This window comes from Amblyraja radiata, chromosome 28, assembly GCF_010909765.2.
Source record: "Amblyraja radiata isolate CabotCenter1 chromosome 28, sAmbRad1.1.pri, whole genome shotgun sequence".
In the NCBI taxonomy this organism is placed as follows: Eukaryota; Metazoa; Chordata; class Chondrichthyes; order Rajiformes; family Rajidae; genus Amblyraja; species Amblyraja radiata.
The window spans coordinates 4,408,313-4,434,718 of record NC_045983.1 but is presented as its reverse complement, the minus strand read 5'-3'; the positions used below and the strand labels follow the sequence as shown (position 1 = coordinate 4,434,718).

Genomic DNA, 26,406 nt, shown 5'->3' with positions numbered 1-26,406 from the left:
AGAAGGAACTGCAGATGCTGGTTTACATCGAAGAGAGATACAAATCGTTGGAGTAACTCAGCGGGTCAGGCAGAATCTCTGGACAAAAGGAATAGGTGACGTATCAGGTTGAGACCCTTCTTCAGACAACTCTTTGGGGAACACAACACCTCTACTTCCTTAGAAGGCTTAGGAAGTTCGGCATGTTCCCAACAACTCTCACCAACTTCCACAGATGCGCCCTGGAAAGCATTTTATCGGGATGAATCAGAGCCTGGTTTGGGAACAGCTCCAACCAAGACCGCGGGAAATTGTGGATGCAGCCGAAACCATCACACAATCCAACCACCTTCCCATAGATTCCACTACACCTTACTCCATAGATTCCACTACACCTCAGCAAAGCCACCAGCAAAATCAAGGGCAAGTCTCACCCCTGTTCTCCCCTCTCCCATCAGGCAAGAGGTACAGAAGTGTGAAAACGCACACCTCCAGATTCAGGGACAGTTTCTCCCCCATTGTTATTGGGCAACTGAACCATCCCATCACCAACTAGAGTGCTGTCCTGATCCACCATCTACCTCATTGGAGACCCTTGTCTATCTTTAATCAGACTTTAGCTTGTGCTAAACGTTATTCCCTTTATCCTGTATCGGTATACTGTGGCCGGCTTGATTGTAATCATGTATTGTCTTTCAGCTGACAATAAACTAAACTAAACTCCGCTTTAGGACTATAGTGTTTATGAATGCTAATTTTTCATTTCAGAGGAACGTCTAGTTACATGTTAGATGGTTAATGTTATGTTTGACAACAATTTCCATTTTTAAGATGAGCTCCATGATTTCAAGAAGCTGCAGCAATGAAGGGCAGCACAGTTCGTTCCATTAGAGAGAGACCACGGAACTAACATTCCCACATACGACTCTGCATGTGGTGGCTGGATGGAATAGGAGGAGGATTCAGAGTTGGGTGGGGTGAGAGTAATGGAGCGGACATAGTTGAACACAACAGTATATAGAACTAGAGGACGTAGGCTTAAGATGTGAGGAGAAAGATTTAAAAGAGACCTGAGGGAAATGTCTTCACCCGGAGACTAGTGCATATATATATAGGAGCTGACGTAGGAAGGAGAAGGGGAAGATCATAGAGTCATACAACACGGAAACAGGCCTTACGGCCCAACTTGCCCATGACGATCAATAGACAATAGCTGCAGGAGTAGGCCATTCGGCCCTTCGAGGCAGCACTGCCATTCAATGTGATCATGGCTGATCATCCCCAATCAGTACCCCGTTCCTGCCTTCTCCCCATATCCCCTGACTCTGCTAGTTTTAAGAGCCCTATCTAGCTCTCTCTTGAAAGCATCCAGAGAACCTGCCTCAACCGCCCTCTGAGGTAGAGAATTCCACAGACTCACCACTCTCTGTGAGAAAAAGTGTTTCCTCGTCTCCGTTCTAAATGGCTTCCTCCTTATTCTTAAACTGTGGCCCCTGGTTCTGGACTTCCCCAACATTGGGAACATGTTTCCTGCCTCTAGCGTGTCCAAAGATCAAGATGTCCCATCTCCACTAGTCTCCACCTGCCTGTATTTGCCCCCTATGCCTCTAACCCTTTCCCATCCATGCACCTGTCCAAATGTCTTTTAAATGCTGTGATAGTACCTGCCTCAACCTCAACTATCTCCTCCGGCAGCTCGTTCCATATACCCACCACTCTGGGGTACAATGGTGATGTTTAAAAGACATTTGGACAGGTACGTGGATAGGAAGTGTTTAGAGGGATACGGGCCAAATGCAGGCATATGGGGCTACCTCAGTTATAAAACCTGATTGGCATTGACCAATTGGGCCTGTTGGGCCTGTTTCCATGCTGATTGACTCCATATATTTCCAGTCATAGAGAGCCATAGTCAAACAGCACGGAAACAGGTCCTTCGGCCCAACTTGCCCATGCCGACCAAGATACCTCATCTACAATAGTCCCACCCACCCGCTTTTGGCCCTTTCATACATTAGTCACTTGAATGTCCACATGCCATGATTAAATAAGCAAAATAAAAATACAGAAAGCGACAAGAAGAGATAAAGTAAAAATAGTGGCAGTAGATATATTTAAACTGGAGTAGATGTTTGCTAGGGCCACTGGACTAGACAGTTAGTCTTGAAGCAATGTTTGGGGTTGAGATACGGTGCTGTGTGGCAGTAGCTTTACCAGATACGGTGCTGCCAATGCTGACACAATGGGCTGAATGGCCTCCTTTTATAGAATTATATAGAGTGCAAAAACCAATTACATCACAGCCAGCGACATAAAGTGAAATGTAAAGGCTTGAGTTTGCACGATCTAAAACAGGCAAGAACAAAGAACACCATATCTTCAGTAAGTCACAGCCCGGCGGAATGAATATTGACTTCTCTAACTTCAAGTAAACCTTGCTTTCTCTCTCTCTCCATCTCTCCCCTATCCTAGCTATCCGACTAGTTTCACTGCCATCTTGATAACATTTTACTGATTGGATGCCTTCCCCTCAGCTAACAATGATCCATTCAATATCTTCCTTGAACTTCCTCCCCTTTGATCTCCCCTTTTCACACCTTGCCCTTCCATATCTCTATGTCTCCCTCTCCCCTGACTCTCAGTCTGAAGAAGGGTCTCCACATAAAATGTCACCCATTCCTTCTCTCCAGAGATGCTGCCTGTCCTGCTGAGTTACTCCAGCACTTTGTGTCAACCTTCAGTAGGGCTTAAGTTTACAGCATGTTTTATTCATGTCTGTAACTATATTTTGTCTGGGTGTAATTTAAGTATCACCCGTTCTTGGCTAATTAAATCGAGCATTGTATTTTCCAGCTTTAAATACAACAACAGCATACCACCCTTCTGTCGAAGGGAGCCATCAGTGACCAAAACTATTTGGCTGAGAAGAGATCTCTCATTAGTTTGGTGCCATGTGATTTACTCCCTAAAGAGCAGCAGTGAGCAAAATTAACTATACCTCATAAACTCCAAATGATTGAAATATTTTGGCACTGGGTCTTTCAGGGCAGATCAACTGATGGAGCTGGGCAAGAAATAGTTGTGGCTTTACACCATCTTACAGTAATCCATGGACTTTCCATCCTGGACTGAAATATGTTATGGCTTGAGCATAAAGAATGAGACTTCTCCAGAAGGACAGCCACAAAGGAAGGCTTATTACAAAATGGCATGATTTTGTTAGAGGAGCATTCTATCTTATTACTGGGGCGAAAGACAGAGCGGAGATAATTAAGTACAGGTCCACCGCCGATTTTCTGCACCCTTGGTTCCAGAGCCTTTCTGGATCAGTCTGAAGAAGGGTCTCGACCCGAAACGTCACCCATTCCTTCTCTCCAGAGATGCTGCCTGGCCCGCTGAGTTACTCCAGCGTTTTGTGTCTATCTTCGGTTTAAACCAGCATCTGCAGTTCCTTCCTACCCACCGGTAATTGGGTTGGGGAGGGGCCGAGATACGAGCCCTCGGCTATGGGAATGGATCTGCTGGCTGCGACCGGGTCGTAGTTCCAGAGCCCCAGCCGCTGGGGGCAAATTCGACCCACTGTTCGGCTGCGGAAGTCCGGATGAGGTCGAGATCACCTGGCCTAGGCACTAATGTTTCAGGAGGACTCCGGGGGGATTATTAAGTGCGGTCTCGTGATTTTGTCCGGATTAAAGGGACCACCAGTTGCCGGAAAATCGGTGGTGGACCAGTATCAATGTTGTGAGACAACAACAGTGAGTATTGGGAATCTGAATATTTTTTGGCCGGTGCTAAATTGTGCACTGAAAACAAGCAAAAGCCCCACCCCATCAGAATGAGGAATGTCGTTCTATCAAGATAAAGGGCAGGGCCTTCAATCACAAATACCAATAAGCTGTCATCAGCAAACTTCAGCTACTTGTCTGGCTCCAATACAATTTCAGTACAGTCCTTTTCAGTTATAAATAACAAGGGGCAGACTATGATTAGATTCCAGTTGCTGTAAAAATAAGCTCACCTTGAGCAGAAAGTAACCATCAAGAACATGCAAGCAATTTCATACATTCATACAGCGTGGAAACAGGCCCTACGACCCACTTGCCCACATCGACCAACATGCCCCACCTACACTAGTCCCATCTGCCACATCCCTTTAAACCTGTCCTTTCTATGTACCTGTCCAATTGTCTCTTAAATGTTATGATAGTCCCTGCCTCAACTACCTCCTCTGGCAGCTCGTTCCATACACCCACCACCCTTTGTATAAAAAAGTTATCCCTCAGGTTCCTAGAAACATAGAAAATAGGTGCAGGAGGTGGACATTCGGCCCTTCGAGCCAGCACCGCCATTCATTGCGATCATGGCTGATCGTCCCCAATCAATAACCCGTGCCTGCCTTCTCCCCATATTCCTTGATTCCACTAGCCCCTAGAGCTCTATCTAACTCTCTCTTAAATCCATCCAGTGATTTGGCCTCCACTGCCCTCTGTTCCTATTAAATCTTTCCCCCCTCAGCTTAAACCTCTATCCTCTGGTTCTTGATTCCTATAATCTTGGCAAAAGTGATCTATTTACCCGATCTAGAGTATTCATAATTTTGAATACCTCTATCAGACCACCCCTCATTCTCCTGCGCTCCAATTTATTTTTACTTATACCAGTCACAGCTGGTAGAGCTATTGCCTCATAGCACCAGAGACCCGGGTTTGATCATCACCTCGGGTGCTTCTGTGTGTGCAGTTTGCACGTTCTCCCTGTGACCGTGTGGGATTTCTCCGGATGCTCCGGTTTCCTCCCACATCCCACAGATGTGCGGGGTTGTTAGTTAATTGCCGTCTGTAAGTTTGGTCTCCAGTGTGTTGTACCCGTCGGTGAGGCAACAGTGCGATGCAAAAGTGGGATAACTTAGAACTAGTGTGAGCAGGTGATCGATGGTTGGCCTGGGCTGAAAGGACTGTTTCAGTGCTGTGCCTCCAAACCAAACATGTCCATTCATTGTATTTCCTCAAATTCTAATTGAAAACCTTCAACTCTCTTAATATTTCCTTTGACTCCCTTTGATGTCTAAACCTCTAGCTTGGTCTCCACTGCTCATCACCACCCAAGTTTACCAACTTTCTATCTCATGCTCTAGAACTGGTAGTTCTCACATTATTGACAAGCCAATAGACAATAGGTGCAGGAGTAGGCCATTCGGCCCTTCGAGCCAGCACCGCCATTCAATGTGATCATGGCTGATCATCCCCAATCAGTACCCTGTTCCTGCCTTCTCCCCATATCCCCTGACTCCGCTATTTTTAAGAGCCCTATCTAGCTCTCTCTTGAAAGCATCCAGAGAACCTGCCTCCACCGCCCTCTGAACAGAAGAATTCCACAGACTCACCACTTTCTGTGAGAAAAAATGTTTCCTCGTCTCCATTCTAAATGGCTTACTCCTTATTCTTAAAGAGGGGCTATTCTTTTCTCAACGCTAGTCCCACTTGCCCATGTTTGGTCCATATCCCTCTATACATTTACTATCGATGTACCTGTTCAAATGACTGTTAATGACGTTATAGTACCTGCCTCAATTACCTCATCTGGCAGCTCGTTCATAGACCCATGAAGTTGACCCTCAGCTTCCTATTAAATCTTTCCCCTCTCACCTTAAACCTACGTCCTCTAGTTCTCGATTCCCCCACTTTGGGTAACAGTTTGTGCATTCACCCTGGGTAAAAGAATAAAAGGAGTGGAAAAGAAAGATATATTCCCCTCATGATTTTATAAGCCTCCTATTTGATCGCTCAGCATCCAACATCCAAGTGTTAACCTGCCCCACCTCTCCCTACAGATCAGGCCATTACATCCTTGTAAATCTCCTCTGCATTATTTCCAGCTTAACGACATCCTTCCAATAGCAGGGTGACTAAAACTGAACACAATACTCCTAAAGTAGCCCCACCAACGTGTTGTACAACTGTAACAACATCCCAGCTTCTACCCTCATGTTTACAAGTCACATTATGTCACAAGCAGAATTATGGGCCTGTCCCACTTACGAGACTTTTTAGGCCACTACAAGAGACTATGTTGGAGAAACTCAGCAGGTGAGGCAGCATCTATGGAGCGACGGGCGGGAAGAAGAAAGGAAGAGGCGGAGGCAGTGGGCTGGGAAGGGGAGGGGAAAGAAGGAGAAAGCAGGGACTACCTAAAATTGGAGAAGTCAATGTTCATACCACTGGGGTGTAAACTACCCAAGCGAAATATGAGGTGCTGCTCCTCCAATTTATGGTGGGACTCACTCTGGCCATGGAGGAGGCCCAGGACAGAAAGGTGGGATTCGGAATGGGAGGGGGAGTTGAAGTGCTGAACCACTGGGAGATCAGGTTGGTTATTGCGAACCGAGCGGAGGTGTTGGGCGAAGCGATCGCCAAGCCTGGTCTCACCGATGTAGAGCAGCTGACAGCTAGAGCAGCGGATGCAATAGATGAGGTTAGTTCCCGCATTTTCGTAACTAGTCACGGCTTCATTCTGGTCGCCGCTAATTTTTCAACATGTTAAAATATTAGCAGCGACCAAAATTTGTACGCCATGGAGCGTAGTGAGAATTCTCGTGATGTAGGTGCAGTGGTCGCCAGGAGGTCATAGGTTGTCGTAGGTTGTCGCTGGTGCTGACCGGTGAATTTCATTGGCTCATTGGGAAAAAAAAACGTAAATAGTAGATTTCAGAACCAAGGATGGTCACACCGACCAGTTTAACTAATTCAGTAGGCAGTGAGCAAGGAAAGGAAGGTGTGGCCATAAGCGAGGCAGGTAGGGGGAACCAGGAGGAGATGCGGCAGGAGCCACAGCCCTTGTCCCTGACGAGCATGACCGAGGCACTTACTCAATGTAAGGACGGGATCAGGGGCTGTGGGAGGGATGAGCAACCTGGCTGCAGCACCGTGGATCAGGAGGCCATTCAAGAGGGGGGAGTTAGAAGAAATGCCGTAGTGATAGGGGATAGTATTATTCGGGGGGTAGATAAGGTTCTCTGCGGCCAGCAGAACATGTCCCGAAGGCTGTGTTGCCTACCCGGTGCTAGGGTTAAGGATATCTCTGCGATGCTGGAGAGAAATTTGCAGAGGGAGGGGGAGGATCCAGTGGTCGTGGTCCATGTGGGGACCAATGACATAGGAAGGACGAGGAAGGAGGATCTGCTGAAGGAGTTTGAGCAGTTAGGGAATAAATTAAAAAGCAGAACCTCGAGGGTACTGATCTCCGGATTGCTACCTGAGCCACGGGCCAAATCGGCGAGGGTACGTAAAATTAAAAAGCTAAATGCGTGGCTCAAAGACTGGTGTGGGAATAATGGGTTTGGTTTCTTGGGCCACTGGCACCAGTACTGGGACAGGGGGGATCTGTTCTGTAAGGACGGACTTCACCTGAACGGTGCTGGGACTGGGGTCCTGGCAAATCATATAACTAGGGCAGTAGAGAGGTCTTTAAACTAAGTAGCGGGGGGGAGGTATCAAGGGGGGTAATAACGGCAGGGGTAGAGGAAATAGAGCAGGGTATCAGTGGGGAAGCGGAAATTCAAAATGTGACAGGAGACAGAATTTGTGAAGATAAAGATCTAGATGTAAAAGGGGCAAAAACGGAAAGGAAGGGTAGTAAAAATCATCTGAAAGTGCTTTATTTAAATGCACGGAGTATTCGTAATAAGATAAATGAATTAACGGTGCAATTAAGTATATATAGTTATGATATCGTGGCCATTACGGAGACATGGCTGCAAGGAGATCAGGACTGGGAGTTAAATATAGAGGGGTACTCGACAATTAGGAAAGATAGACAGGAAAGAAAGGGAGGAGGGGTGGCCCTTTTAATAAGGGAGGGAATAACGGCAATAGAGAGGAAGGATATTGCGTTGAAGGATCAGGATAGTGAAACAGCTTGGGTACAGATAGAGAATAATAAGGGGAAAAAAACACTAGTGGGTGTAATTTATAGACCTCCAAATAGCTGTGACGCTGTTAGTCAGAACATAAATCTGCAAATAGTTGACGCATGTAAAAAGGGAACTGCTGTAATCATGGGGGACTTCAATTTTCATATTAATTGGGCAAACCAAACTGGGCAGGGTAGACTAGAGGAAGAGTTTATAGAATGTATTAGAGACGGGTTCCTAGAACAGTATGTCACCGAACCGACAAGGGGGGAGGCAATCTTGGATCTGGTCCTGTGTAATGAAGCAGGATTAATTAAAAATGTCATAGTTAGGGACTCGTTGGGAACAAGTGACCACAATATGGTCGAATTCCATATTCAAATAGAAGGGGAGCAGGTTGAAACTCAGGCTAGGGTGCTTAGTCTAAATAAGGGGGATTATGAAGGTATGAGGACTGAGCTGATCAAAGTTGACTGGGATAGCAGACTCAAGAATAAGACGGTACATGAGCAGTGGTGTACGTTTAAGGGTATACTGTATAACCTTCAAGAAAAATTTATTCCTATGAAGAAAAAAAGGGGTAAGGGTAAGAACAGTCAGCCATGGCTCAGTAAAACTATAAAGGATAGTATTCGGCTGAAGGCAAGGGCATATAAGGTAGCCAGAGATAGTGGGAGGGTAGAGGATTGGGAAGCATTTAAAGGTCAGCAAAAAATAACTAAGAGATTAATTAAGACGGGGAAAATAGACTATGAAAGGAATTTAGCGAACAACATAAAAACTAATAGTAAGAGTTTTTATAGCTATATAAAAAGAAAAAGGGTGGCTAAGGTGAACGTTGGTCCATTGGAGGGTGAGACTGGAGAGTTGTTGGTGGGGAACATGGAAATGGCAAAGGCATTAAACGAGTATTTTGTATCAGTCTTCACCATAGAAGACACAAAAAATATTCCAACGCTGGATAAACAGGGGGCGGTAGGAATGGAGGAGCTAAATACTATTAAGATCACCAAGGAGGTGGTATTAGGGAAATTAATGAGACTGAAGGAGGATAAATCCCCTGGGCCTGATGGATTACATCCAAGGGTCTTGAGGGAGATAGCGGTGGGGATTGTGGATGCATTGGTGATAATTTTCCAAAACTCCCTGGAGGCAGGAACGGTCCCAGTGGATTGGAAAATGGCCAATGTAACACCTATATTTAAAAAAGGAAGTAAACAGAAGGCGGGTAACTATAGACCGGTTAGTCTAACATCGGTGGTGGGTAAAATGTTAGAGACAATTATTAAAGAAACACTAACGGGGCACTTGGATAAACATGACTTCATCGGACAGAACCAGCATGGTTTTGTGAAGGGGAAGTCCTGTTTAACGAATCTGCTCGAATTCTTTGAGGAAGTAACAACCCGGGTGGATAAAGGGGAACCGGTGGATGTGGTATACTTGGACTTCCAAAAGGCTTTTGACAAGGTGCCACATAAGAGACTATTGCTAAAAATAAAAAATTATGGGATTGGGGGTAATATATTAGCATGGGTAGAGGATTGGCTAACAAATAGGAAGCAGAGAGTGGGGATAAATGGTTCATACTCGGGATGGCAACCGGTAACTAGCGGGGTTCCGCAAGGGTCGGTGCTGGGACCCCAGTTGTTCACAATTTATATAAATGATTTGGAGGAGGGAACCAAGTGTAATATATCAAAATTTGCGGACGATACAAAAATGGGAGGAAAAGTAGGGGATGAGGAGGATAGGAAGAGTCTGCAAAAGGATATAGATAAGCTAGGTGAGTGGGCAACAACTTGGCAGATGAAATTTAATACTAATAAATGTGAAGTCATTCACTTTGGGAAAAAAAATGATAGGGCAAGTTATTTTCTAAATGAGGAGGAGCTGCGTTGTAATGCAACGCAAAGGGATCTAGGGGTATTAGTACATGAATCACTAAAAGTTAGTATGCAGGTGCAGCAAGCAATCAGGAAGGCCAATGGAGTTTTGGCCTTTATTGCTAGGGGGATTGAGTATAAAAACACGGAGGTCTTGCTGCAGCTGTACACAGTATTAGTGAGACCACATTTGGAATACTGTGTACAGTTCTGGGGTCCATACTTAAGAAAGGATGTACTAGCCCTGGAGGCAGTGCAGCGAAGGTTTACAAGATTAATTCCTGCAATGAGGGGATTGACATATGAGGAAAGGTTAAGTAGGCTGGAACTCTACTCTTTGGAGTTTAGAAGAATGAGAGGCGATCTCATTGAAACATATAAGATCGTGAGGGGCCTTGATCGGGTGGATGCACCGAGGATGTTCCCAATGATCGGGGAAACTAGAACTAGGGGACATAGTTGCAGAATAAGGGGGGGCTCTTTTAAAACTGAGATGAGGAAGAACTTCTTCACCCAGAGGGTGGTTAATTTATGGAATTCACTGCCCCAGGGAGCAGTGGAAGCAGAAACTTTAAATATATTTAAGACTAAAATAGATGGTTTTTTAGCTGCCAAGGGGATAAGGGGCTACGGGGAGAGGGCAGGGATATGGACCTAGGTATGGTTAGTATAGTAAGACCTGAGTGATCTCCTGGACAAGTGTCGATCGCCTGGATTGGGGTCGGAGAGGAATTTCCCGGATTTTTTTCCCGAATTGGACCTGGGTTTTTATCCGGTTTTTTGCCTCCCCCAGGAGATCGCGAGGTTCTTGGGGTGGAGAGGGGTGATAGCGGTATAAAGGGGAGGGTAGTGTCTTGTGTTCTGTGTCTTGTGTCTACTGTTTGTGGGTAAGTGTGTCTGTTTAGTGTTCAGCCATGAGCGAATGGCGGTGCGGGCTCGACGGACCTGGTGGTCTACTCTCGCACCTACTTTCTATGTTTCTATGTTTCTAAGGATAGCCGACCGGTAATGTTAATGTCCGTCGAGCTTCACAGCCGTGTATCTCTGGCTTCTTAAAAGTTGTCTCCACTCCTTCTCCGCACCCCGTCTCCCCCTTCTCCTTCCTTCTCCCCCTTCTTTTAAAGGACTTAAGTGATCCTTCCCCTAAACTGTGCTTTCACCGTCTTAATTACAGCGCCAACCTTCTTGTTCATCGTGGTGTGTGTCTGTATCACATTGGCTACGATTTGACAGTCGCCTGAAAAATCGCCAAAGTGGGACAGGGCCATTAGGCTTTTGGGGTCATCGAGTCCACACCACAATTCAATCATGGCTGATCTATCCTTCCCTCTCAATCCATTCTTCTGTCTTGTCCCCATTACTGTTGACACCCTTGCTAATCAAGAATACTCAATACCCTGAATGATGAAGAGGGGTCTCGACTCGAAATGTCACCTATTCCTTTGCTCCATAGATGCTCTATCTTATATATAGAAACATATAACATTCTTAAGGGATTGGACAGGCTAGATACAGGAAAAATATTCCCCATGTTGGGGCAGTCCAGAACCAGGGGTCACAGTTTAAAGGGGCTGTCCCACTGCGGCGACCTAATCCGCGAGTTAAGAAGAGAGGATCTTCGACCTTTAAGAGCGAGCTGGATTGACCGACCGCACACACACACACACACACACACACACACACACACACACACACACACACACACACACACACACACACACACACACACACACACACACACACTCACACACACATACACACACATCGCAAAGGCGGGGGCCAGGGAAAGCGGGGGAGCGCTGTCTGAAAATCAGCGCTATCTGAAATTCACACCCGCGATGAAGAGGAAGGTAAAAGACGGCTGCACAGTGAGCGCAGACAGGGGTGGAGGGGGAGAGAAAGGGGGGAGAAGGAGTGGAAACACTTTTAACAAGTATAATAAAGTTTAGCGGGCATTTTACCTTCCGGTCGTTTTCCTTCGGAAAATTCCAATGAGCCAATTAAAATGCCCGGTCAGTGAAGGAGACTGCCTACGGCTGCCCTCGACTGCCTGTAACTAAATAGCGACCCCACTCCACTGCACTACGAGTTCAAAAGAACCATGCCGACCTATTTTTATTCGCGGAAAATGTTTGAACATGCTGAAAAAATTCCATGACCTAGCTGAGGCCGCGAGTATGCCGGAACTTCCCTCGAGCATGAAGGAACGTTCCAGTGACCTCATAGGACCTCCTGTCATGTCGACCATGCTGCGAGTTTGAGTCGAGGGCAAACTCTTCTAAACTTGCAGATTAGGTTGCCACAGTGGGACAGCCCCTTAAGAATAAGGGGTAGGCCATTCAGGACTGAGATGAGGAAAAACTTTTTTACCCAGAGTTGTAAATCTGTGGAATTCTCTGCCATAGAAGGCAGTGGAGGCCAATTCACTGGATATTTTAGCCCTAACGGAATCAAGGGATATGGGGGAAAAAGGAGGAACGGGGTACTGATTTTGGATGATCAGGCGTGATCATATTGAATGGCGGTGCTGGCTCGAAGGGCTGAATGGCCTACTCCTGCACCTATTTTCTGTGTTTCTATGGAAGGAACTGCAGATGCTGATTTAAACCGGATAGATACAAAATGCTGGAGTAAATCAGTGGAACAGGCAGTCTCAACCTGAAACGTCACCCATTCCTTCTCTCCAGAGATGCTGCCTGGCCCGCTGAGTTACTCCAGCATTTTGTGTCTATCTTAGGAGTACAGGTGCATAGTTCCTTGAAAGTAGTGTCACAGGTAGATAGTGTGGTAAAGAAGGCTTTTGGTACATTGACCTTCATCATTCAGGGATAGACAAAAATGCTGGAGAAACTCAGCGGATGAGGCAGCATCTATGGAGCAAAGGAATAGGTGACGTTTCGGGTCGAGACCCATCTTCATCATTCAGGGTATTGAGTATTCTTGATTAGTAAGGGTGTCAACAGTAATGGGGACAAGACAGAAGAATGGGTTGAGAGGGAAGGATAGATCAGCCATGATTGAATTGCGGAGTGGACTCGATGACCCCAAAAGCCTAATGGGTCTGTCCCACTTCGGCGATTTTTCAGGCGACTGTCAAATCGTAGCAGGTCGCTGAAAAACCGGCGACTGGAACGGCGACTGTCAGAGTGGAACGCACACGCACACGCACACACACACACACACACACACACACACACACACACATCGCTTCCTTCACATATGTTATATGTTTCTATATATAAGATTCCCTCTCATCCTTCTAAATTCCAGGGAATACAAGTCCAGTCGACCTATTCTTTCATCATATGTCAGTCCCGCCATCCCGGGAATTAACCTTGTGAACCTACACTGCACTCCCACAATAGCAATAATGTCCTTCCTCAAATTAGGAGGTCAAAGTGCACACAATACTCCAGGTGTGGTCTCACCAGGGCCCTGTACAACTGCAGAAGGACCTCCTTGCTCCTAAACTTAAATCCTCTCGCAATGAAGGCCAACATGCCATTAGTTTTCTTCACTGCCTGCTGTACGTGCATGCTTACTTTCAGTGACTGATGTACAAGGACACCCAGGTCTCATTGTACCCCCCTTTTCCTAATCTGACAACATTCAGATAATAATCTGCCTTCCTGTTCTTGCCACCAAAGTGGATAACCCCACATTGATCCACATTATACTACCTCTGCCCACTCACCCAACTTATCCAAGTCACCCTCATAGCATCCTTCTCGCAGCTCACTTTATCACCCAGCTTTGTGTCATCTGCAAACTTGGAGATGTTACATTTAATTCCCTTGTCTAAATAGTTAATATATATTGTAAATAAATGGGGGTCCCAGCACTGATCCTTGCGGCAGGCACCCCACTAGTCACTCCTACACATTACCTGAACTCTTAGATCCCTCTGCTCCACCCCATTCCCCAGAGTCCTGGCATTTACTGTGAAGGTCCGGCCCTGGTTTGACTTCCTAAAATGCAACACCTTGAACTTATCTGTCTCAAACTCCATTTGCTATTCCTCCAGAAGAAGAAAAAGGCATCAAAGCCTCATGTGTTCTTAAACACGTTGCTAATGTACACCCAGGGTACGTTTGCTGCTTTAGTCTTTACATCCTCATAAATCCTTAGATTTAGCAGAGATGCAGCTTGGGAAGGGGCCCCTTCGGCCCACCGACCAGCGATCACCCCGTACACTAACACTATCCTACACACACTCGGGACAATTTACAATTTTACCAAAAGCCAATTAACCAACAAACGTGTACGTCTTTGGAGTGTGGGTGGAATCCGGAGCACCCGGAGAAAACCTACGCGGTCACAGGGAGAACGTACAAACTCTGTACTTGACAGCACCCGTAGTCAGGATTGAACCCGGGTCGATGGCGCTGTGAGGCAACAACTCTACCGCTGCACCACCTTCATTTGTTTTAACATTAAGATTTGGACTTCAGCTGCTTCGAACTATTTCTTTTTTAAATGGAGAGGGTGACATAAAGAGGCGTTTGTACTCACGTGCTGAAGGTGTCCATTTCTGATATCAGGTTGATGCGTTCTGCTAGACTCACATCCACCTTCTCCTTGAGTTTCTCTTCAAGCTATTAGACAAATTATAAATGCAAATTACACCAAATTAACAAAACAAACTGGAATAGAGAAGTGGCAAAACAATAGTTCCAAGTATGTGACGCAACATCAATTCAATTAGATTGCATTTACACTTGATTTTTTTTCTCTTTTCTCAACGGTGGCACGGTGGCGTAGTGGTAGAGCGACTGCCTTACAGCGCCAGAGACCAGGGTTCGACCCTGACCACGGGTGCTGTCTGTACGGAGATTGTACGTTCTCCCCATGACTTGCGTGGGTTTTCTCCGAGATCTTCGGTTTCCTCTCACATTCCAACGACGTACAGGTTTGTAGGTTAATTGGCTTGGTATTAATGTAAAAAACTGTCCCTAGTGTGTGTAGGATAGTGTTAATGAGTGGGGATCGCTTGTCAGCGCAGATTCGGTGGGCCGAGAGGCCTGTTTCCGTGCTGCATCTCTAACCTAAACTAAACATCTATGATCACTTCCACACTTGACATCCTCCGTCCTTTGACTCTCAAGTATGTTTTAGCTGCCAACAATGATGTGATTTGTACGAATGATGCTGAGGTACTAAGGACAGAACCAAATGTATCAGCACAGTTTACACCACATTCCCACAAACGCCCGCATCCTCCATCGTTTACAAGGATGTTGACGGGACTCGTGGGCCTGAGCCACAGGGAGCGGTTGGGCAGGCTAGGACTTTAGTCCTTGGAGCACAGGAGGCTGAGGGGTGATCTTATAGAGATGTATAAAATCATGAGGGGAATATGAGCATGAGCTGAATGTACAGAGTATTTTACCCAGGGCAAGGGAATCAAGAACCAGAGGACATAGGTTCGAGGTGACAGGGGAAAGATTTAATGGGAACCTGAGCAGCAACTTTGTCACAAGGAGGGTGGTGGATGTATGGAACCGGCTGCCAACAAAGGTAGTTGAGGCTGGTACTATAAAAGCATTTAAAAGCCACTTGGACAGGTACATGGATTGGAAAGGTTTAGAGGGATATGGGCAAACGGGACTAGCATAGATGGGGCATCTTGGTTAGTAGACAAAATTGCTGGAGGAACTCAGCGGGTGCGGCAGCATCTATGGAGCGAAGGAGATAGGCAACGTTTCGTCCCGAAACGTTGCCTATTTCCTTCGCTCCATAGATGCTGCCGCACCCGCTGAGTTTCTCCAGCAATTTTGTCTACCTTCGATTCTCTAGCATCCGCAGTTCCTTCTTGAGCATCTTGGTTGGCATGGTCGGACGAGTTGGGCCACAGGGCCTGTTTCCGTGCTGTATGGCTCTCAATGACCTTTTCCAGCCAGTGGGTACAAAGAGGGATCATCGGGGACTAGAATGAGTGCTCTGTATCTTTGTTGGCGCCCGATACGCAGCGACTCTTTGCGAACTTTGTGCATTGAATTTCACTGTACAAAGAATTCCACTGTACCTAGGTACACGTGACAATAAAGTATTATTGAATCATAAAGATTCATTTAATCATTATGGAATCTGGTTTTGGAAGGCAGTAAACACTGTTTTATTTGCCAAACATATTTAGCTAGCAGATGGATAAGAAAATACACAGAAAATATTTGTATCTACAGCTTTACCTGCTTCAGTGCAGTTGATTGTTAATGAGGTTATGCTCCGTCCCTCATTTTAACATTGACCTGCTAACATTTCGCCACAAACTTTGACCTATCTCTCGCTTAGTGCATAGAACATAGAACAGTACAGTGTCGGAATGAACTGCAGACGCTGGTTTAAACCGAAGATAGATACAAAATGCTGGAGTAAGTCCAGCATTTTGTGTCATAGAAACATAGAAAATAGGTGCAGGAGTAGGCCATTCGGCCCTTCGAGCCTGCACCGCCATTCAATATGATCATGGCTGATCATCCAACTCAGTATCCCGTACCTGCCTTCTCCCCATACCCCCTGATCCCCTTAGCCACAAGGGCCACATCTAACTCCCTCTTAAATATAGCCAATGAACTGGCCTCAACTACCTTCTGTGGCAGAGAATTCCAGAGATTCACCACTCTCTGTGTGAAAAATGTTTTTCTCATCTCGGTCCTAAAAGACTTCCCTCTTATCCTTAAACTGTGACCCCTTGTTCTGGACTTCCCCAACATCGGGAACAATCTTCCTGCATCTAGCCTGTCCAACCATGTGTCTGTCTATAGAACAGTACGGCACAGCATCAGGCCCTTGGGCCCACAATGTCTGTGCCAACATGATGCCAAGACCAACTCGTATCTGCCCTCACATAATCCATAATCCATGTGCCTATCCAAAATTCTCTTAAATGCCACTATTGTATCTGTTTCCACCACCCCCGGCAGCACGTTCAACAAACTCTGCCCTCTGTGTAAAAACCACTAGACCTGCGCATCTTTGAAATTTGCCCCACTCACCTCATTGTTAGACGATATCAAATGTTACACTCAGGGTGGAAATATCAAATACTCACGGCCATACAGGCGTCACCCCGTGACATGTCGACACGTGACGCTTGTATGGTCGTGAGTAGTCACCCAAAGAGTCGTACCTTTTTCTGAAAAACATTTTGAAAATTTTCGACGACCTGCTGCGACTATGACGGGTACCGACCGGCAAGTCGCCGAAAATATCACATAAGTGGAACAGGCCCTTTAAGCTTTTTCTCTTTGGTACAATTAAACTAGTTACTGTAATGCAAGAAGATTCATACCATGCTAGACAATTGAAATGTGGTCTCAGTTATTCCCCAGGCGTGGAACAGATACATGAAACAATTGCACTCCCACACACACATCATCATTTCTACCTTCTCATAACAATTTATGGCTGAATTAAGATGTAGTTTGTAATGCTGTAACAAAACACAGGCATCTCAATGGACGGGACATATTGACTAAATTATCAAGATATCATCTTTTAACAATAGATGGGTTATTTCCTGAACTGCTGGAAAAATCCATATGGTGGGTTAACCCAATCAGTAAATCATGGTTTGAAATCTTTATATTACATTTTTTAAGTAAATGACTGTCACAGAACTTAAATAAAAAGTTGTAGCAATACGTTAAACCCTTTCTTAGTGTGAATACTGGACCAGGACTACGCCATTCAGCCCCTTTAACCTGCTGCTGTTCAATTTGGTCTAGCCGAATCTATACCTTTACTTTACTTTGGAGATACAGCGTGAAAGCAGGCCCTTCAGCCCACTGAGTCCTTGCTGACTAGCGATCACCTCCATACATTAACATTGTCCTATACACTATGGAAAATGTACAATTTACAGAGTGCCAATTAACCTACAAACCCGCACGTCTCTGGAGTGTGGGAGAAAACCGGAACACCCGGAGTAAACCCACACGATCATAGGGAGAAAGTGCAAACTCCACACGGACAGTACTTGAGGACAGATACAGCGCGGAAACAGGCCCTTCGGCCCACCGAGTCCACGCTGACCAGCGATCACCCGTACACTAGCACTATCCTACACACTAAGGGCGACTTACAATTTACAGAAGCCAATTAACCTACAAACCTGCATGTGCTTGGAGTGCGGGAGAAAAAGAGCACTCGGAGAAAACCCACACGGTCACAGGGAGAACGTACAAACCCCCTCTTAACTCTATCCAATACCTTCGGCTTTCAAGCTCTTAATTATTAAAAATTGTCAATTCTAAAATTAAAAATCACTGATAAAGCTAGCACCTACTAATTTTGTGGGAACAAATTCCGTAAAATTGAAAATGTTGCATATATTGATACCACCTTGGCAGGAGCCACAGTAACACCCGGGAGGGGGCTGTATTCTTGTCAGTGATAACATAAAGAAGAAATTGCGCATTGGTCGGCATGGTGACGTATCGGTGGAGTTACTGCCTTACAGCGCTTGCAGGGCTGGAGCCCAGGGTTCCATCCCGACTACGGGTGCTGTCTGTACGGAGTTTGTATGTTCTCCCCGTGACCGCGTGGGTTTTCGCCCAGATCTTCGGTTTTCTCCCACAAGACATACAGGTTTGTTGGTTAATTGGCTTGGTGTATATGTAAATTGTTCCTAGGATAGTGTTAATGTGCGGGGGTCGCTGGTCGGCGCAGGCTCGATGGTCCGACGGGCCTATTTCCGCGCTGTATCTCTAAACTAAACTAAACTAACCATTCACATAACAGCCAGTCTGATCCTCCAGTAGATCCACACCTGGCGTCTCTTCCCAGAGAAGGACTTACTATCATCCAATACAATCCCAATTCACGCTGCCCCGGAAAAGCAGCCAACACAGTCAAAGGCTTCATTCTCTCTTCTTCCCGCTCCCGTCCGGCAGAAAATACAGAAGCTTGAAAGCGCGCACCACCAGACTCAGGAACAGCTTCTCCCCCTCTGTTATCAGGCTTCTGAACTATACGCTAGGGTACTGATTGATTCACCTCTACCCCATTGCGGACATTGGACTCTATGTCTATGGAACTGATGCGCTACAATACTGAGAACTATCTTCTGCACTCTGTATCTTCCCCTTTGTTCTACCAATTCTACCTCAGATTGGCCTGATTGTATTTATACATGTTATATCTGATCTGTTAGGATAACATGCAAAACAAAGCTTTTCACTGCCAACTGTTCTAATTGCTAAAAATTAATTGACACTGTGTGCGGGATCTTGCTACCACCAAAATAACTGCTGCATTTGATTATACAAGCTAATCATGATTATACTTGATTACTTCTGAAGAATGGTCCCGACCCGAAGTGTCTCCTATTCATTCCTCCAGGGATGCTGCCTGACCCGCCAAGTTACTCCAGCACATTGTTTTGTTTTGTAAAACTGCATATGCTGTTCCTTGTTTCTACATCTTATTTCTCGGCTGTTATAATTTGTCATTTTTACCTGATGGGTGATCTATTTCCATTCAATGATCATAAAACTTATGCAAAAATGCCCACCGCATGTGAAATCTAGGTTGCCATGTTGGAGATTTTCATAAGAACAGGATAATTCAATCTTTTTAATTTGACATTTGTCAAACATTGATAATCGTTTTTTTTGCAAAGGATGGGTTTGAGTAATAATATGTATATTATTAATTATGAATATTGATTTGTCTATTTTAAAGTAACCGTTACATTCCCTCGCTCTCCATCCCTTCATGATTGTGCCTCGTGTTAAGTAATTTCCTCCAGTGTATTGTACCAGAGCTGCCAACTCTCACGCTTTGAGCGTGAGAATCACACATTTCGCCAAATTCTCACGCTCTCACGCTGATCACACATTTCTCACGCTCTGTCGTAAGAAATGCTGTGATCAATGAAAATTTAAAATCTCATCAAGGCCTGCATGGGCCGCGGGTGTTGGAGAGCCGGGGCTGAGGGAGGGATGGAAGCAGAAGCAGCGGCGGGGACAGATGTGGACAGGGAGCCGGGGCTGGCGAGTGTTTGCCGGGCTGGCAAGTGTTTGCCGAGCTGGCGAGTCGCTCGCTGCAGCTCCGGTCATGGAGCAGCCTCCGTGCAAGAGTCCCGGGCCGCCGGAAGCGTCAGATGCATTGCACCGCTGCCGTGAGAGTCTCCCTGCCGAATTCGCCAAGGTGACCGGCATGGATCAGGCTGCGGCTCAGTGCATCCTGGAGGACAACGAGTGGCTGCTGGAAGTAAGTACCAAGCACTGGGTAGAAACGGGGGAAGATGGTGGCCTTCAAATGGGAGTGGTTGGAGAAAGCATCCTGCTTGCCTGCTAGGTTTTCACTTACTGTAACTGCAGGAAAAATGTTCCCGATGTTGGGGGAGTTCAGAACCAGGGGTCACAGTTTAAGAATAAAGGGTAGGCCAGTTAGGACTGAGAGGAGGACAAACTTTCTTCATGCAGAGAGTTGTGAATCTGTGGAATTCTCTGCCACAGAAGGCAGTGGAGGCCAATTCACTGGATGTTTTCAAGAGAGAGTTACATTTAGCTCTTGGGGCTAGCGAAATGGGGAAGAAACAGGAAAGAGGTGCTGATTTTACAGCCATGATCATACTGAATGACAGTGCTGGCTCGAAGGGCCGAATGGCCTATTCCTGCACCTATTTTCTATGTTTCTCTGCTTGAGTATTTGGTAATAAAACTCGACCACTTGATTTTGAAGCATTCATGCATGGTGGAGGTATAATGTAGTCATAGAGTGATACAGTGTGAAAACAGGCCCTTCGGCCCAACTTGCCCATACCCGTCAACATGTCCCCCAACATCTCCTCCAACCTCATCTACTGCATCCGCTGCTCTAGATGTCAGCTAATTTACATCGGTGAGACCAAGCGTAGGTTGGGCGACCGTTTCGCCGAACACCTCCGCTCAGTCCGCCTTAACCTACATGACCTCCCGGTGGCTCAGCACTTCAACTCCCCCTCCCATTCCCAATCCGACCTCTCTGTCCTGGGTCTCCTCCATTGCCAGAGTGAGCAACAGCGGAAATTGGAGGAACAGCACCTCATATTCCGTCTGGGGTCCTTGCGCCCTTATGGCATCAACATTGAATTCCCCCAATTTGGCTAGCCTGTGCTGTCCCCTCCCCTTCCTTCACCCTCTAGCTGTCTCCCCCCACCCTCCCATCCGCCCGCCCTCGGGCTCCTCCTCCTCCCTTCTTCCTTCTTTCTTTCCCCACCCCCCATCAGTCTGAAGAAGGGTTTCGGCCCGAAACGTCGCCTATTTCCTTCGCTCCATAGATGCTGCTGCACCCGCTGAGTTCCTCCAGCAATTTTGTGTACCCCAGCCACACTACCTCCTTTTGGTCCATATCCCTCCAAACCTGTCCTATCCATGTATCAGTCTAACTGTTTCTTAAATGTTGGGATAGTCCCTGCCTCAACTACCTCCTCTGGCAGCTTGTTCCATACACCCACAACCCTTTGTGTGGAAAAAGTTATCTCTTGAAAAGTTACCTTAAAAATACTTCAAACAAAAAACATTGAAATCGATTTTAATACATCAAATTTCAAAAGTCCCTACCGTGGGAGGGATACCCTCCCCCCACTTGGTTGCTCCACTCCCTCGCCGGGTACCCCCAAGGCCAGTGATCAGTGACCGCTTAGCCCCCCCCACTTTCAAAAACGCTCCGCAGCCCCTGGTTCAGACAGAGAACACTACCAGATGTGAGCGGGGAACTGAGGCCAGTTGTCCATGATGTCTGGATCCCAATGCTCAGCGCTTCGTGTTTCGGAGTTGGCTAATGTTATTGATTTGTAATTAGCCTGATTTGTAATTAGTTGACAAAACTTTAATTTATTAATCCGGAATATCCAGGGGGATTGGATAAGTGTAATATTAAAATGACATGCAAGGTGTCAGGCTGTCTGTCACAACATACAGCCCCGATAACCCATTATTTCCTTCAGTTAAATATTGGGAAGGTAGCACTATTGTCATTTGCCACTCAACTATTACGTATATATATTCTCAATATATTACGTATATTTGTTTACCTCACTGACTATTTCTAAATCCCCCCACCCCCCCAAATTCCTTTGACAGGTTGAATAGAAATGTCCCCAATCTTGTTGTTTTATTAATTGAACACGTAGATGAACATCCTCAAGGAGTGTAATCAGATGGAAACTGATTCAGATGCAATGTTTAAGAGCTTGTTCAAAGAAGGGGCATATTTTAAAGGAGTGACAGAGATACTTGCAGGGGAATGTGTGAGGAGGTTATTATTTGTCTTTAGTTTTAGCTTGAACCAGGACATCTGAAGATTCAAAGTTTAATATAGTAATTGTGCTGATACTGACTCCAACCAACCACGTAATAAATATCATCCATTCTGGAGGTTTTATTTTTCTGATGCCATTTAAACTTCACTTGGATTTCAATCACTTCAATGTAAAAGTAATTGGGAATTACTTGGAAATTGCATTGGAAAAAAAATTGCCCTTGGTACATATTAATTGTAATATAATAATGTATGCATGTTGGTAGGTGCAATCAAAACAAAGGTCTTTTTTATCATTGTTGTGTTATGAATACAACAGAAAATATTATGTACTCTCAATATCACATTAAATAGAATATTATTGCTTAAATATATAGTTATTGAACTTTGCATTTGGAAAAGTCCCAGCTGAGAGGAAGACATCAAAATACTGAAAACATTGGGGGTGAGAATGGCTTAATGACAGTTTGTTAGGAAAATTAAGGAAATGGTAACAGAATACTTATACAGCTGAGTATAATTTTATGGATGAGAAATTATATTCAACCAATTGATGACTTATTTGACAAAGTTACTAGCATGTTAGAACATGGAAGCCAATGGATGTAGCAAATTTTGTTATACAAAATTTGGTCTGTGAAGTGCCCCATAAAAGATTACCGCATTAGATAAGCACCTGTGGTCTTGAACGTAATAGGTTAAGTTCACGTGGTCAGATATGAGGCTTTATGTGTGGGCCAGATATATTGTCAGTGCAGAGGGGCTAGGAGCAAGGCCAAGTGTGCATCCAGAGTCAAGGTCTGGAATAGTACTAGGTGTGCAGTCAAAGCTGGGACAGTGGGAGTGTTCAGCACTGAGAACCTAAGCAGGTAAGCAGCTATGATCAGGGTAGAATAGGGGGCCAGGTGTAAGGCTGGAGTCAGGGTCAGGAGTATCAGGTGTGTAGTGAGACCCAGGATGGTCAACATGGGCCAAGTGTTTTATTATAATCTGATTTCCATACATGAATATACTAATATTATTCATGTGCTGCACCTGTTGATCAGAGCCTGCCTCTACTGTGGAATGTAATTTAGCCTTACCTTATTCATAGCTAATCCAATTTAAAGCATAAATATTGCATTCAAGTGTAAGTTAAAAGGCTCGCTACAGTATGTGCCGGATTGCACAATTTCAAGCTGAAAAATGTAAAATTTCCGTACCCCCCTCCCATACCCCCCCACCTCCCTCGGTCATTACGCTCCCTCGAGCTTGGTCTCTCGCAACCTCTCACTCCCAACTCTCACCCAATGTTGGCAGCCCTGATTGCACATAATACAAAGCCCCTGTGTAGATACATAAAAATACTCCGTAGTTCAAGCATATTCAGTGGAGATACAGTCAGTGTTTCCAATGAAAGATCATCGGCCTGTAGTTTTTAATTTTGCTTTTATAGAAAGTGAATGGAAACATCAATCACCCGTTCACACTGGTTCCATGTTATCCACTTTCACATCCAATTCCCACACACGAGGAGCAATTAACCTGCAAACCCGCACATCTTTGGGACCCAGAGGAAACCCACGCGGTCACAAGGAGAACATGCAAACTTCACACAGACAGCACCGGAGGTTAGGATCAAATTTCGGGTCTCTGGCCTGTGAGGCAGCAGCTCTATCAGCTGCACCACTGTGCCGCCCTTTGTTTCACTCTCCGTCAATACCGTTTTGTTTCATAGATCATATTCCAAGGGAAGTATTTCTTTTTGCATCAGATAAAATGCAATCCATGAATCATTCAAAAGAATCCTCTTTTGTAAATAAATCTTCACGTGATGCCCTTGAGATGTAATCATCATTAGGTAGGTTTGGATGTGAACCGACTGCATGCGCAGGCACGCTCGACAAGCAACAGTGGAATAATTGACCTGAAATCCTGTTTTCATTGGGATTGGCCAAGGGACAAATACTGGCCTTGTAGTGCCTATTCTCTGAATAATGTCGAAGATTTTTATTTTTATAGCCAGTGATGGAAATAGGTTTTAGGAACTAGGTCCATGAGGCTGAGGTTGGGCTCAGTATCCGCTCTAGTATCTTTGATCTGCAGTTCCTTCCTATTGAAGAAGAACCCTGGCCCGAAACAACTCCGAATCCATTCCCTCCACAGATGCCGCCTAGCCCGCTGAGTTCCTCCAGCACTCTGTGTTTTTAATTTAACTCTGAAATTGAAGATAGACATAAAGCTGGAGTAACTCAGCAGGACAGGCAGCGACTCTGGAGAGAAGACCATTCTTCAGACTGAACTGAACTCTCGTCGGTGAGAGTACTTGTGATTGTCTGAAGAAGGGTCTCGACCCAAAATGCCACCCACTCCCCAGAGCCACTGCCCGTCCCGCTGAGCCACCCCAGCCCCCCGTGTCCACCTTCAACTCCAGAGCCAAACAAAAAACACACAGTGCTGGAGGAACTCAGCAGGCCAGGCGGCAACCGCGGAGGGAACGGACCAGGAGCCGCCACGGGCCAGGGCTCCCCCCCCCCCCCCAACAGGAAGGAACTGCAGATGTTGCCGTCCCCGCAAAACGCCAAATGATTCCGGGAATGCCGAGGCGAGTGGGTGAGAGAGAGGGAGTGAGAGAGCAAGAGAGAGACAAGATGGGGAGCGGGAGAGAGAGCGCGCGAGAGAGAGAAGGAGGAAGAGAACGAAAGACAGAGAGACACAGCGAGAGAGGGAGAGAGAACGAGGGATCGAGGGATGGAGGGAGAGAGAGAGAGAGAGAGGGGAGAGAGGAGAGAGAGAGAGAGAGCAAGAGAATGAATAATATAATAACATGGGTGAATTACTTTACCTGCACACCAGGAAGAAGCCTGTGCTCGTGGTCCGGAGCCCTCAATGACAGTGAGTTTTAAGAAATTCTCCCGTGAATTTTATTCAAAGGAACGCGGCGTCATTCATACTTGGTCAAAACACAATTACATTTACAGGTGCACAACCTTTTATCCGAAGATCCAAATAACGAAAACCTCCGAATAGCGGACATTTTTTCGGTCCTTGAAGAAAGGTCCTTGAAAACGTTCACCGAGGGCGACCCGCAGAAGTGACAGCGGAACCTCCGCTCGGTCCTCGAAGAAAGGGGAACTAAATCCCCATTCATAAAAGAGAAGGTGAGGGTATATTGCGCGGGAGGGTTAATAATTGACAATATGCTGCTGCCTGCCCGCTGAGTTTAAAAGTTCCCACGGTAGACTCACGATACACAGTGCAGATTGTCGCTCCCTTCAGTTTCACCCCACCTACGCCCCTCTGCTTCCCGGCCATGTATGTGACCCCTTCCCTCCCCTCTCCAGCTCCCCGCCCATTGCACCGGCGCGGGGGCTTTGCACTGTCTTCCCTTCAGCTCCAGTCCAGGGGGGTGGCCGGAGACGTCAGGACCAACGGGACACCAATACAATACAATAATAACCTGCAGCCATACAAAAAAAGAACCAAGACACACACCAACACAATTCAATTCACATAAACATCCATCACAGTGAGTCTCCTCCTCACTGTGATGGAAGGCAAAGACTTGTCTCTCCCCTGCTCTCCATTCCTCTCCCAAAGTCGAGGTCAAAGCCCCCGGCGGGCGCTAGCAAGTCCGCGGCAATTTACAGCCGCGCCGGGCGTTGTAAGGCCCCGCTCCAGGTCACTTTCAACCCCGTAATTCGGGCGGGAGAAGTCGCCGCTGCCGATGCCCCGCAAAGCAGTCTCCCACCGTGGACCCGCGAGCTCCCGGTGTCACCATCCATCGGAGTCGGGTCGCAGCAGCTCGCCCCCGCAGCTCTCCACGCTCCGAAGCTGGCTAGCTCCACGGAGGTAGGTCCGTAGGTCCACAGGCTCCACAGCTCCCACTGCCGCCCACCGACCCCCAGGCCCACTGCAAGCACGGAGATCCCAGAGACCCACAGCCAGCAGCAACTCCAGCCCAGCCCCGCTCCAACTCCAGAGGAACACGTAGGGGCAGTAGCCGATGGTGTGCAAGGTACGTCTTGTTCTTGGGGTGGCGGATAAAGGGGCGCAGCTCGGGCTGTGGGCAAACTGCCACTTGTCGCCGTAGCGGCCCATCGGGGAGCGGATTCCTCTGGAGGGGGAGGGGGGTATTGTGCTGTTTGATCGCCCCCTGCTATCCCAGGGACAGGGAGACACAGCGGCTTTTTAGACGGGTGGGCAATCACTTCCAAAGTTCTGCCCACACAGTCAGTACACCTCTCCTACACTGCATTTCATACAAACATTTATTCTGCAAGAAAAAACTACATTGAAGACTCAAACTCGCGATCGAGTAACTGCCAGGATCAAGGCGCAAACTCGCGACCTTGCGGATATGAGCCGGCACTCTACCACTGAGCCAGCCATTAAAATCTACGC

At 46.4% G+C, this 26,406-nt stretch overlaps 1 protein-coding gene across 1 annotated transcript in view; it reads right to left on the bottom strand.

Annotated features, from left to right (window-relative positions):
- The window catches only part of vps53 (VPS53 subunit of GARP complex), a 359,847-nt gene that overhangs the window by 102,050 nt on the left and 231,391 nt on the right, over positions 1–26,406 (bottom strand). Inside the window, exon 16 of the mRNA XM_033045623.1 lies at positions 14,287–14,369. Coding sequence (XP_032901514.1) covers positions 14,287–14,369 — 83 coding nt within the window. The remainder of the gene's footprint in view (positions 1–14,286; positions 14,370–26,406) is intronic.